This window comes from Ictidomys tridecemlineatus, chromosome 3 (assembly GCF_052094955.1).
Source record: "Ictidomys tridecemlineatus isolate mIctTri1 chromosome 3, mIctTri1.hap1, whole genome shotgun sequence".
NCBI lineage: Eukaryota > Metazoa > Chordata > Mammalia > Rodentia > Sciuridae > Ictidomys > Ictidomys tridecemlineatus.
In genome coordinates, this window is record NC_135479.1 from 144,027,294 (window position 1) to 144,041,770 (window position 14,477).

Genomic DNA, 14,477 nt, shown 5'->3' on the forward strand with positions numbered 1-14,477 from the left:
CACAACAGGATCACATCATCTCACTCTAAAGCCACATACCCTTAAATCCACCTACTCTCATTAGCCATCTACCACATTGGTAATGGCAGACAGGCTGGCAGAAGCCTTTGAAAACAGAGAATTGACACTAAACCTAAGCAAGAATTTTCAATGAAAGCTCAAGGTCAAGAATCAGGATAGTATTTCTCCACTTGTCAGCCCAATAGGCTTTCCCTGGTACACTACATCATGGCCTCAGATAACATGTGTCATTTTATGCCACAGCACATCCCCAAAAAGGGAGCTCCAGCTTCAACAGAAACACGGCTTCAAAGCCACTATCTGCTTGCCCCATCCATTCTAGGCTGCTTTGGCTCCAAAGGTTGCTGCCTAGCAAAATTTCTTAAAAAAAAAAAAAGAAAAGCTAATGTTCATCCCTGCTGGAAGAGCTTACCTCCAGATACCATATTCCTAACATCATTTCTAGTCCTCTAGGAACATAACTTTTGAAGAACATAATTTCCCAGTCTGCTCCACCTACTGTTAACTTTGACAAGGTTGATTTAGTTATTTTGTCCTTTGCGTAAATAACTTTTTTCTCTAAATAATGCCAAAGGAGAAAAGGGTAGATAAGATGCAAGAATATTCTGCACAGAATATTCCACAGCAACCCTTCCCCTGCAAGTTGCAACCTCACTCTCCACCTCTGCCTCCTTCCATCCATGCCACCTCTCTTGTCTCCAGCAGAATGTGTTGGACTGAAGGAGTACTCACTTGGGTCTTGTTTGCCCTGGATTGTCGCCAGCTAATCCACTTTAACATCTTGGCTTTTTCTCAGATTTGCTTTGTCCTTCTATCCAAAATTTAACAATAAAATAGAATTTCAACTGCTGCAGGGTTCCAGCAGGGCTGAGCTGGTACTGGGAACTCACTCCACCCAGACAGCTCCCAGGCAGGGATCAGCCTTGCAGCATCCCCTCTGTGCTCTCTGCCAAGCTCTGGAGCCCAACAGGAATCTGCCTGGGAGACCAGAAGATTCTGTTTGGGGCAGAATCACACTCCCACCAAGGCCATGACGTGAGTCGCTAGTACTGGTAGCCAGGAGTCTGTGATAAGTACTGACACTTGCCACATGACAGACCCAGAGACACTGGACTGGACTATTGAACCACGTAGTAATTTACTCTGGGTTACTGTGCATTCCCTGGGGCTGGGTGGGGTGGTGCAGGGGCAGTTGGAGAAACGGGTAAGATAGTGTTTGTTTTCTGATACAAGGGAAAGCTGAGCTATCTGATTTAACAGACGGGAGACTGACTTGTGTTAGAGTCTTAGGCCATTAACTAGTTTTGTTATTCTAAGCAAGTAACTTTGTTCTTTTTAAAAAGGCCCAAGGAGGAGGGCCAGATGATCTCTGCACTTTCTTTCCTCCCTAAGATTCTATGATTCCAAATTCCAAAGTCCCCTTGAGTTGAATCTGGCCTCCCATCACCCTCAAAGCTTTTCCACACATCCATCTAATCTACTAGTAAATCTCCGCTTCCAGTTTCCCTATTTCTGCTTTTTGTACTTGTGCAATGCCGCCACCTGGAACAAAGAAATTTTATGGAGGCCGAAGTGCCCTGAGTGGCATGAGGGCACTTTCCTGGTTTGCAGCCTGCCTGTATCAGTCAAACTACTCACAGGTTGCTGTATTCTATGAAATTTACTTGCTTTTTCAGAAGATTGGTAATTTTACAGAAGGGTTTCCCGAGGGAAGTTTGCAAGCTACAGAATATAAATGAGAATATTAAGTAAAATAACACCATTATGAGAGGTTCTGCCCTGCGACCTAAGTTGTATTTTTCAGTCAAGTGTAGCTCATACCCATCAGTGGTGTGCAACAGCTGGAAGCCAGTCATGGATGTGAGAAGCTTTTGATTTAGAGGAGAACCTATGACCTCAAGTCCTCACACTTCATCAATGGATCTCTAAAGCTTCGCACTTAGGCTGTGCTGAACTTCACTCTGGAAAGAATGGAGTTGTGTCTTGGGGAAGTGACAGAGCAGAAGAGAGGGAGGCTTCAAGTGTCCCCAAGACCCTGGGTTCCTCTGCTTATGTTGCCTACTGTTGCCACCTTCCCTCCTCCAGCCACCTGCCCATTGCTGATAAGGGTAATAAAGAAACTGTACTAGGGAAAAAAAATCACTTTCAAATCCAGTCCTGGACTTGAATTATTAATAAAGGAAAAAAAAACCAAACTGGACTTAAATTGTAGAAATGGCATTTTTCTTACTTTGGAGTGACTACTAAGATGTTGAGAAAAATTGGAATCCTTCTGCCTAAAATTTATATGGCAATTATAATACAATATACTATAAGGTATGGGGTGTGGCAGAGAATTAAGATTATGTTGTTCAGATATGGCCATTCTAAGCCCTGGTAAAAGGAAGTGTAATTGTACAGTCTTCCCAGGTATTTATTTAAGGGTTAGGGAGTACTTTGTTCCTAAAGGGAGGCACCATAATCTCTCCTTATCTAGAAATAGTTTATGAGCCTGCAGGCCTACTGAGTTAAGAGGCAGAGCAACAGAAATGCTGCAGATCCTTCCTGAAGACCCAGAATTCCTTGAGGCCCTCAAGTGCCTTTAAGTGCTAGTCATCTGCAAGTGGTGGGACAGTGTAGGGAGCACAGCAGAATAGGACACACCCTCACTATGGCAAAGTTCTAATTTGGGTTGGTCATCTTGATGGTTCTTAAGAATTTGACAAGAGAAAAATATTGCTTAGTATGAACTAGATTTTTATTAGTTCCAGTGCTTCTGAGTCTCCATATTTCCACATGTTTTGCTTTTTCTTCAGTGGCAAACACAGTAACCTGTGGCCCCTTAAAACTCTAGGGAACACACTGCCTATTGTCTTGCACAGAAGTGCCTTGTGACTACCCAGACAGAGACCCATACAGGACCTGTGTCCCAGATATTCATCTAGACAGAATCTCAACTACTCCTTCAAAGCCTGGGGAAGGTGCCAGATGCAGTGGGGCACTCATGTAATCCCAGCTACTCTGGAGGCTGAGGGGGGAAAATTCCAAGTTCAAGGTCAGCCTTGGCAACTTAGCAAGATCCTGTCTCAAAACAAAATAAAAAAGACTGAGGATGTAGCTCTGTGGTACAGCATGCCTGGTTTCAATCCCTAGTATTGGAAATGTGTGGAGGGGAGAAACCCCAAAACCCCAGGATGGAGAAATCATATCTTCATCATACAGATGAGGAGACTCAGGCAAAAATGATGAAGTGACCTCTTAAGGTTTTGCAACTGGTTGGGGTTGAATCCAGACCTGATCTCAAAATCCATTCCCTTTCTACTATATCATCTTTCTCCCGGCAGCAGTTCTGACACCCGGCCCAGTTCCCCTTTCCTGCCAGTGCAGCTACACCTCAGCTCTTTGTGCCTGTTGGGGGCCCATAGCTCACAGCTGACATGAAAGTCCAGGTCTCTTGCCTTAGGTAGGGCAAAGTCTGTGTGATTCCTGCCCTTGGGTCCCAGGAGGGATCAGACTGGGCTGCCCCCGCCCCCCAGCTGAAACCACATGCATATTTATTTGCCTTTGCTCCTAGACCCTGCCCCTTCCCTAGCACACTTCAATATATCATGTTTGCAGGAATCTTGGTTGCAGTCTCCGCTTTTAATGAATTGAACTTAGATGCTTCCTTGGAGTATCTCCATCTGTGTTCTCTGGGGCTATGTTTTCCTATTTATGAATTCATTTAAATGAAGAGATTCCAACTTTTCCTTAGTGATCTGTCCTCTATCCATGGGGGCAGGGGAAATCCCTTAGGGAAAATAATTTCTTATATTTAATTTAAAAAACCAAGAAGGCTTTTTATCTCCAATGCAATTAGCAGGAGACTAGTAATGCAATATATTTTTTTTTTTCTGATACTTTCCTTTCCTACCTACAACAATGTAAGCTACAGGCTGGTAGAGCTTTGTCTCACTCACTACAGAACTCCCAGCAGGAAGAGTAGCCCCTACCACAGAGTAAATCAGGCCTCAACAAAGTACATGAAGGAAGAGGTGGGAATATGCTAAAGCAGGGGCTAGACCTGCACCAACAAGGGGCTACATCTTCATTAATGCACCAACATGGGAGCTAGGCCCTCACCAATGCACCAACATAGGAGGAGCAAGGCACTTACAAATGTAGCAAAACAATAGTGAGGTCCTCACCATTGTACAAGCATAGGAGTTAGGGCTTCACCAATGCATCAACACAGAGACTATGTCATCATTAATGCACCAACACCAGGGTACACCCTCACTGATTCACCAATACAGGAGGAGCTAAGACCTTACCAATGTACCAATTCAGGAGGTAGGCCCTCACCAGTGCACCAACATAGGGACTACATCCTCACCAATACATTAATACAGGGACAGGGACCTTTCTCTGACTCCCATCCTTGCATCTAGTGTCCTATTATGTGTTCCCAGTATAGGGGTACAGGGACTGTCAACTTCTGATGAACCAGGTGAGGCTCTATGGGACTTCTCTTCTCAGAAGGCTCCTATCACTAGGCTGCCTCATCCCTTATCACAGATATCATGTAGCAGTCTGTTATCAAAGTAGCAGTGACACTGTTAAGAATCTTCTGACTTTTCCCTTATTTGGGCCCTTACCATCACTGACTGAGCCTCCTTTCCCAATCAATAAAGCAAAATTTCGGTCATGACCCAGTACATTAATTTGACAATTCAGAGTTTAAAAACTGTTGAGTTAGCTCCTCAAATTTTCAGGCTTCTCCAGGAAATTCCCTGCTCCTTTTAGCACATTGGTATTATTGGCCACACTATATCTTAGGTCACATTGGCTTTACACTGAAGTTCCTCATATAAATTGCACACTAGCCCTGGGATGTTTCAGCAGTGTTCTTTCTCTTTCAATTTTTGCAGAGAATAGTACCTGCAACTCAACTTCACTCCAATTTTTCTCTCTCCAGCCAGCCTGGACATGTTAGAAACTCATAGTGATTTTTGGATGAAGAGTATTCCTAATAGAATGGGTTTGTAATGTTTAATTCAATAAACATTTATTGAATGTTTCCATCATGTTTACCCTAAATATATGCAGTGGGCACATCACTGTGCATATGGTCACTTTTCTACCATTAGCTAGAAATTACTTGGCAGGCAACACATTAAACAACAAGATTCTTCTTTCTGCCACTTCACTACTCAGGCTTACTTGACTAGAATTCTATAATTCTAGATATCTTTAATCTGGGGTTGCAAAGCCCCATCATTCAATAATACACACATAGGCAAAAGACTCTAGTAGAATGTCCTGCACAGAGTAGCATAGGGGGCCTCAGACTCCTATGCAACAAAGTAAGCCTTCAAAAAATATTTCCTTAAAAAATAATACTTTTGCATAGGACTGGCTTAAGTAGAACCTAAATATTCAGGTTCATCAGAAATGGTACAACAGCAATGCTGGGAAAGCTATTAATGCCATTTATGTACTGAGGCACTCCTGGCTTTGTCAGGGTTTAGTGCACAGTTATGAATAACAGACTGTTTTCTTATCAAGGGAGGATTTACAGCTTATAGCTTCTCTCCTATAGAGAAAATTAGTAGAGTTTCTTTCTCTCAAGACTTTGAAGAAGAGTCAGACAAGAGGGTTTCCCCATGCCAAACCCTGAATGAGAAATAAGAAGAGGGGCATATTGGTCTTGTGTCCTTAATCTTGCCCCAAAGCAAGAACTTGGATGAAGCCATAGAAGACTGTGTTTATTCAATAATGCTGGAAGATGTAGTTCACGTGCTGGACAGATTGTATTTAAAATGCTGGAATACTGGGATGGGGTTTGACAAGAGAAAATCCTATACTCTTGTTACTATGTCATCTGCCTAAACTAAGGGCAGTCTATGCAGAAGGCACTGAGGTTTTTCATGAGCCAACATTAGACCCACCTACTAAACATGATGCACCACATTAGGGAGAACTTTGAAAATAGCAGCCCTCAATCAAGGAGCTACATTCACATCATCAGATCACTTACGAGTTACATACCCTTCTAGATACCCCATTGTATACAAAAATGCATTGGAGGAAATCCAGAGGAAGGCAACCATGAAATGGAAGGGTCTAAAAATATCTTAATACAAGGAACTTCTAGGAACATGTGAGGACTTTTAACCTACTGGAAAAAAAGGCACAAGTATCTCAAATATTTAGTCTTAGGGGCTGCCACTGGCCAAATGTGGTATACTTTCAGCATTAAATCAGTGTCTGATAGTAATAGATATTAAACCATTAAATTATGAAATGTAACCCATGAGCCAATGCTAACAAAAAGTCTACACCTAAGATTCTAGAGGGTATAAATGGAAAGGGGAGAAAAGTTCTTTGATTTACAGACAGGTAAATTGAAGCTATACCACTTTAAGTCTAACAGAGAGAAGAAGCTTTTAACAAATGTTAATAATGGTGAGCCAGAGATCAGAACTCTGCTCAAGAACTTGCAAAGATCCTCAGTCTGCTAAAAAATTTTGCCCTCTTAGAAGGGTAGAAAACAGCCTTTACTGAACATCTTACAATTACCAAGGGAATGCATTAGATTCCATCTTCCCAATGACTCAGAGAGATAGTATTATTGCCCATGTTTTACAGTAGGGAAACTAAGGCACTGTAACCTATGCAATGTTGCACAGAGAGTGTCAGAGTTGTGATTTGAATCCAGGTGTGTCCAAACTCTTCCCCCACAGCACAGCATACAAAGTACATGAGAAGCAATTTCAGGGGTACCTTGTAGCCCTGCTGCTCCTCGGGTGGGTCGTTATTAGGCTGTTAATAGTTATGATCTCCTCATCTACCAGACCAACAGTGCCACATTGCTGTCATTTCTCTGCATCAAAAGAGAAAGACTGGGGCAAATTTTTAGAAATCTGTTGTTAAAATGATTCTGATTTCTATGAGGTGTCTCTGTCCTCTCCCTTCCCCACGGTCACCCTGTTTCCCTTCTGTTGAATACAGGTCAGCTTACCCAAATCAGTCTACTTTGTTATCTTTCTTTTCTCCAGAGACCATTCATCTGCCCACTTAGAAACTGGGGTTTATGGCCTTCTAGTACAGATAGAGGGGAATTTGACCCTGATGATCTATGAATTCTATTAATTCAAGATGCCAACAAATGATTTTACTGATAACAGGAAGAACAGGTCACAAGGAGACACATGGCTGCCTAGTTATCACTGTTCTGGGTTAAAAGAGTGAGAACATTTTAAGTTATACTGCTTGCTCACTAATAGACTCTTTCTTTATTTTATTTTGAAAGTGTGACTATTTCTATGTGATTCTTCAGGTTTTGTATATGGGACATAAGATTTCTCATCATCTGCCACCTTCTGTTTCTCTCTCCTAAGGTCAGAGAAGGTAGTTGAGGGTTAATGTCCCTAGTAGGTCAGGTTCTTCATCTTACTAGAACTTTCTTCTTGTAGCTAAGGAAACGTCTAAGTATATTTAAAAATAGAATGTCTATAAGTTTGGCTACAGCCAGGCCACTGGTTTTAGCTACCTTTCAACCCTGAGTTTCCATGAGACCAGGCACTGTGTGCCCTCTATTCATTCATTTCACAAATGTCTCCTGAGCCTCTAGGTACACTGTATGTCAGGATTATTACAGTGAAACAGACAGACACAGCCCCTGCCCTCATCAGAGACCAATGACCTGGAATAGACACAGACAGGAAACAAAAAATTGGACAAAAAGGGATTCACACTCAACGAACAGTCCATATCTTTCTGCAGTATCCAGCACAGAACTCCGCACATGTGAGGTGCTTTCACAAGTGGCTGAAGTTTGTGAGGAATGTGCAGAGAGACTGACCAGCTAGAAGAACTTCAGCATTGAGAGATTAACACTTTAACTTCTAGAGTGAAAGGACAACATGACTGTCAATCAGGAGGCCTGGGTTCTAGTTCCTGCTTTTTCACTAACCACTAGAATTTTCTCAGGTAAGCCACTTTATTTCTCTGAGCCTCAGTTTCCTTACTTATAAGAAAAGGGTAAGCACTAAGATCCCTCATTAATAACGAAATGCCTGCTGTTGGAGGTCTTTTAATCTAGCCTCACTTACCTGGCCAGAAGGAAAAAGATTAGCTGAGCAAGGTCTTCTTATGACAAAGGGCCCTAGAACAGGGGTCTGTGTCTACCTCAGGGCTTCTGGAAGATGGATTAGCAGCTGGAAGGAATAAAGCCCCTGGACCAGGAAACCAATAGCCTATGTCTGAACATGGGTGATACTGCCCTTGACCTACAACCCATTCATTAACTGTTCCCAAAGGAACACTTTTATTCATAAGGTATTCTAGAATACCTTTTATTCATAATGTATTCTTGTCATATTGCTAGACAATAAATTAGAGGAGACAGGAAAGTACAGAAATAGTTTTCTTTGCATGTTTTTACAAGTGTAAAAAAACTTAATTTTCCATCCACTCTGATATTAAAAATTGGCTTAAAAACTTGAAGGCAGAGGTCAGAATCACCTTGAATGCCCTTGAACACTAGTCTAAGAAAGAATGGTTAGGGTAGTTGGGTGCCAAAATTGGGACACAATTCCCCTGTTAAAGTCTCAGTGGCTATTTTTTTTTCCCCCGAAAAGAAAAAATTAGGAAAAATCCTAATGAATGCAGATCATCTTTTAAAAATACCCATACTCAGGAAATTAAAATTAATCAAGGAAACAGCCTGCTGCCTGAGGTTGAAGGATCAGGTTGAAATACTAGGTCCGGATAAACTAGGGCCAAATATGATTTGAAAACCTATAATTTTATTAATAAAATCGAAATATGCAGCAAAAGATTACCTCACATTCTTTGGACTCTGAGGTAAGCAAATGCAAGTAGGCTGGGACATGGATCCTTTTCTCCCTCTGCTGAAAATTCATGCAGGCACCTGAGCAAATACATGGAGTCTTTCTAGTTTCTCTTCCTGTGCTCCCTCCCTCTCAGAGCTCCTAACTCTTGCTGGCTCCAAGGTGTAGGAGAGCAACTGACCAGGCTTTCTTACTAGATAACTCCATCCTTCATACATCATTTCCTGATCCTTCTGCCCCTCAGGAACTGAGCCCTGGTAACCTGGTCACAGGAAAGCAATCATTTATCCGTAAGCCCTTTTGGATAAGAGGCCCCTATCAAGCAGCATCGATGAGGCCATTTTCCAAACCATTGGTTTTGATCTAATTTTGAGATAAGCCCCATTCAAATCATGATAAATATGAACCGATCACAGCCACTGGGGTCTCAGGAAACTATCCCAACCTCAGATCTTCTGAGGTTCATCCTCCCATAAGGCAAAGTAGCCCAAGCAGCCCAGGCAGGGCATCTCAGAGACACCAGACTCCTCGACCTCTCCTCTCCCACTGTTTACCCTTCCACTTCTGTATGACTCTCTCAGCTTAAGAGTCTGGTCCTGTTCTGTCCCCTTTGCTGACACAAAGAGACAACTGGCTCCTGAGTGGGAGGAATTCTGAGGGTAACTTTCCAGGGGTGCTTAAACCAACAAGAAGTCTCAGGGGACGGAAGACTGGGACTCTGTCCTACCTTGTCACTGTCCACTGTGTTCTGAGAGGTCCTAGAGGCAATGGAGATGGTGTCTGGCTGGCTGCTCCCATCCCCCTGGCTGTCAATATCCTCCACTCCATCCCTGCAGGAAGAAGAGAAAGAAAACAGGGGTGGGGGTGGGGGGAAACAACTGTGGGTTTAGAGCACACAAGGACTTCCAGCTAGGTGGCAGAGCAGTGCCTCAGCATTTCTAGCAGGGATCTGTCTACAATTATCCTGCTAAAGGAAGCAGCCCTATATGATTTTAACAACATCACTTCTAGCACTAACATATCATCACTATGCTGATAACTGAATGCAAACTGATCTCTCCCCATAACTCCTCTGGCCCATCCTGGACAGGGGCAAGTTGTGGTTTCTCTTTTTTAACTGGGTATGGATCTAAAGTAGGCAGTATGAAGATGTGTATCCTAGGCTTCCATCCAGTGGACAGGGTCATTTTCAATAACTTCAGAGTATAGGACACTGAAATAGTTTTTCTATGTGTTTTAATTTAGGTTGATGGCTGGCTTATTACTAGTTTATGAAATAAGCCTGGTGCAGTGGCACATGCCTATAATCCCAGCAACTCTGGAGGTTGACATAGGAGGAGGACAAGTTTGGGACTTGCCTGGGCAATTTAATGAGATCCTCTCTCAAAATATAAAAGGGCTGGGGATATAGCTCAGTGGTAGGGCATTTGCCTAGCATAGGTGAGGCCCTGGGCTCACTCCCCAGTATTGAAGAAAAAAAAAAAGGTAAGAAAAAAATGAATATTTTTCTATTGTTGAGACAGGGTCTTGTTCTGCTGCCCAGGTGGACTCGAATCTCTAGGCTCAAGTGATCCTTCTGCCAAATAGCTGTGGGACTACAGGTCTATCTGTGATAATCTTAAATCGACACAGAAGGCCAAAGTATTTTCTCAAAGATTGGATAAGAGTTACAGATTCTACAGCAGCTTTTGGGCCAGCTGTGCTTCTCAGTGTCTTTTGACTAGACTCCTGGTGTTTAGACGTGTTCATGCCCCATGTCCATGAAACTATGCAACTCTCTGCTTTAGAACTGTGCCTTGATTCTGCACTGAACCCCGAGCGGGGTACCAGAGGGACTGAATGCCTGGAAATGGCTGAATGGTCTGTGTCAGGAAAAACTTGGAAGATTTGGACTGGGGTTGAGGGAATTAGCAGAGAAAACCAGTTTTCCTATGGACACTTTTATGAAAGTCAGACCCTAATGCTGCTTATGGAAAAGTGAGAGTACTGGGAGATGAGAATTCCATGCCTGAGAATCTCAGCCTAGGTGCAAAATGCCACCAATTATGAATCCACCTTCCAGAGCCTAAACAATTATAACGTGGTGTCTGAATTTATGTGGATATGCGTGTGTATGCAGGGGTTCACCTGTGTGCATGTGTGCACGTGTGCACGTGTGCATGTGTACATGTACAGTGTCCACTCATCAAAAAAAGCAGTTTCTCCCTGGCAGATCATTTCTAAGTTGACTGCTCTCTTGCCATCACTTGTGGGTTTGGGAAATGCCGACTTTTTAAATAACATAAGCCATACATTCGTAGGAAGGAAAATCTGCTGTAAAAAGAAATGATGTGACGCATTTCAAAACCAAAAATAAAGGACTTTTAGATCATCTGTTGTTTTCGATTATCTGGGCCACTGCCCCCACCTTTTTAGACTGTTGAGAGCTGGCTGTACTTTCTGCTTCCTGCTGTTCTGGCCCTTCTGGTCTAGTCCAGATGAAGCCAGTTCTTTAGGGTGTGGGCCCCAGCCAGAAGTGTGGGTAGCATCCCCCAAGCCAATCCCCTCCTCCGTAAACTCTGTCCCCATATCAAGGGAGCCAAGTGAGGGGGAGCACAGATTGTCTGGCTCTCTTCTGCAGAGTCTTTAAGGTTTCCTCCCCTCCCATCATGGAAAAGAGAAAAGAAAAAAAAAGGTAAAGAGAAGGTGGGGACATTTCTAAGACATGCCCTTCCTATATTCTAGAAACACTCCAACTCTTCCACACTAAGAAAAGGGTGTGTTATTTTACAGAGTAACCCCAGCTAACCTCACCTGCGTTTTCTCACTCACCATGGTCCTAGGAAATCTGTTCTTTATAATAGTTTCCTTTCTATCTTCTTTGTTAAAGTATGGGCTCCATGAAGCATGATGTCTCTAGTGCTAAACTAAGTTTACCCATAATTTGAACTCTAGACATGGGTACATGAAGTAAAAATGAATCCTCCTCCATTATTATTCATAACTGGCCTTTCCAGCACTGAGCAGGTGACCTCATCCTGGTCATATAGGTCTTGAGGCTTCTGTCCCTTGAAGGCATCTCTACTTTAATCATTCCCTTCTTTTGGCTACCACTTCCCTCAGGAGTACTGATCCCACTTCATAGCCCCTGCAGCAGCTCCCCATCCTACTTATCCTGGTTGATACCATAAAGTCAACTAAATCCCCTGGATCTCTTCTATTTGTGCACAGGGGAAGAACAGAGAACCTGTTATCACCAATAATGATCATCTCAAAACTCTGCTTTTGTTATATATTTTCTCAAAGTGTATATGAAGTTTTCATATGCTTTTCTTTCAAGTGTAGGTGTCACATGGAGACTTGGGAAAGAAATGCTTAGGAAGTCATCCACTGGTTTGGAGGAAACTGAGATTCAAAAAGATCCAGAGAGATTCAAGAACTAAGTCCTCTTCTGTTTGATGTTACTACTTATCATAGCTGAATAAAGGTTAGAACTCCATGGGGACAGCAGTAAGAGCCACAGTGATACCTGGCCATACCACTTCACCTCTTACAGTGCACAAAGTTCTTCTACTGTCTAACTAGTCTAGAGAGTCCCCTGCTCACAGCCCATCTCCTTCCCAAAGACTTCCCTAGACTCCACATAGAAGGCCATCTAAATTCTTCTTTCTTTGAATTCTTACAGTATTTACCATCCTATGGATAGTGCCTGTTCTTGTCTAACTAAGTGTGAGACATAATTGTTAGATGGTTCTTGAGGGAACTGACTCATCTGATACTTCCTTTTATAATATAATAGGAGATGCTCAATGAAGCCCTGCTGCACTTCATTAACAGGAGCTCATGGGATGTTAAAGATGAGATAATTCTTCATTAGGTGAAACTTGTGGGCCTTTCCAGAGAGAGAGTATACAGTGTAACACCCATTCAAAAGGACAGAGTCCCCCCACTCCCACTCTTAGAAGCACATGAGTGGGCAGTGCTGGAGGGAGAGATGCTGGTTACCTCTTACTATTGTTCCTCTGTTTGGCTGGTGTTTTGGGGAGCTGAATTGGCTCCTTTAAAGCTCCTTTCAGGTGAATGATCCTTTCTTGTATCACTTCTCGAATGTTCTTGATCCACTCCTGCTTGGTTTCAATGTTGGAAGCCTGGAGTGCCACAGTGAGAAAGATTGAGAACCCCAGCTCCTGTTGTCCTCTGAAAACCAATCTCAATCCCCTCCCATAGGCCTCAGCTGTTATTTTCAAGGATACCAAAAGTTCAGGAGTTTATTTCTCACTTGTGACTCTTTAATTCCAGGGATGCATTTCTCAAACTCCTAGAATAAAGCTATGACTTCAAGATGCAATGTAGACTCAGTCAAGGAGAATTTGCAAAATATCTCAAGACCCATAGGGCAATGACTAATCCTGATGTCTTTCCTGGAGGCCTCTGCTGGGCAGGGGTTAACACTTGAGCTGCCAGAACGTAGAGAAGTCTGGGGGCACTGGGAGGGATGGCATTTGAAGGCAGCATTTGTCATCAGCCAGCATGGACATAGGCCAGGATATTCAACACCTACCACAGCTACACAAGCTTACACTGGCTGGAAGACAGTCCTGGGTTTTTAGGCTGCTAAACTGTTCACTGGAGCAATTTCTATCATCCCTGAACATCCCATTTGATGTCCTGGATTTTTTGTTGTTGTTATTGTTTTAGATAATTCTGCTTCATGACAAGTAGCAGCTATACTGGCAATTCAGAGTGAACAAGTGTGAAGGTTTTGTTGGGGCTGGACCATCTGTTCCCTGGTACCTCCCTGACAACCGAGTGACCAATGGAAGCTCCATCTACATGATCCCTGCTCAGTCAGGCTACTGTTTCCAGAAGCACCAGCTCAAGGCTCAGGTTATGCTCTGGAGACCTGAGATAACCGTGCTGAGAACCCACATCAGAAGGGTTAACTACAGCTCCTAGAGCTCAAGTTCCTAGAGAACAAGGTCCGTATCTTTTACATCCTTGTTCCCTGTAGCAGTGGGCAGAATACCTTACACATGGAAGGTGCTTAGGGAAATACATTAGGTGAACATGGAGCAAATCATGGTGCCTTTTGTCAAAGGGCCAACTGTTGTTCTTGCCACCAGAAGGAGACGTATGGTCAGAACATAGCTGAGCGGGCCTTGTTGAGGAGTCAGGAGGCTACTCTTTCCCTCTTCCCTCTATGGATTTGAGGAGAACATTGTCTTTGATATTGACTCTAGGTCTACCTTCATGATGGAATTTGCTTCTTAATACCCATGTGATGCTGCCATTCTCAAGAGAGGCCCAGTGGCTCAGTGGTCTCCAGGTCTCAGCTTTTCAGGGTCACATGCCCACATCCCTCCCTTAACCCCTTTTCCAACCCCAATAGGTACTGTGCCCAGCAGAAAGCTGTACTTACTTTGAGCACTGTTTTATTGTCTGAGGATGGGGTGCGCCCAGACCACAAGGCGAATTTGCAGGGGTCGCCCTCTACATGCTCGGTCACACCCAGCTCTGAGGTCTGTAGACAGGAAATGCCTGTGAGAGGCGGGGAAGGGGAGGGCAGTGGGGAAACTTAGGGCTGGGATGGGAAGGGAAAGGCAACAAAGAGGAGAGGACCGAGGGAGGGGCTTCTGTCAATCAAACTTCAACAGACTGGAT

The 14,477-nt window shown here is 43.4% G+C and overlaps 1 protein-coding gene across 27 annotated transcripts in view; it reads right to left on the reverse strand.

Annotated features, from left to right (window-relative positions):
* The window catches only part of Kalrn (kalirin RhoGEF kinase), a 626,048-nt gene that overhangs the window by 194,480 nt on the left and 417,091 nt on the right, over window positions 1-14,477 (reverse strand). For all 27 annotated transcript variants that reach the window (XM_078044068.1, XM_078044066.1, XM_078044074.1 and 24 more), the window contains exons 31-33: window positions 14,236-14,337; window positions 12,822-12,964; window positions 9,565-9,667 (exon numbers count right to left, since the gene is read on the reverse strand). In XM_078044068.1, coding sequence (XP_077900194.1) covers window positions 9,565-9,667; window positions 12,822-12,964; window positions 14,236-14,337 — 348 coding nt within the window. The remainder of the gene's footprint in view (window positions 1-9,564; window positions 9,668-12,821; window positions 12,965-14,235; window positions 14,338-14,477) is intronic.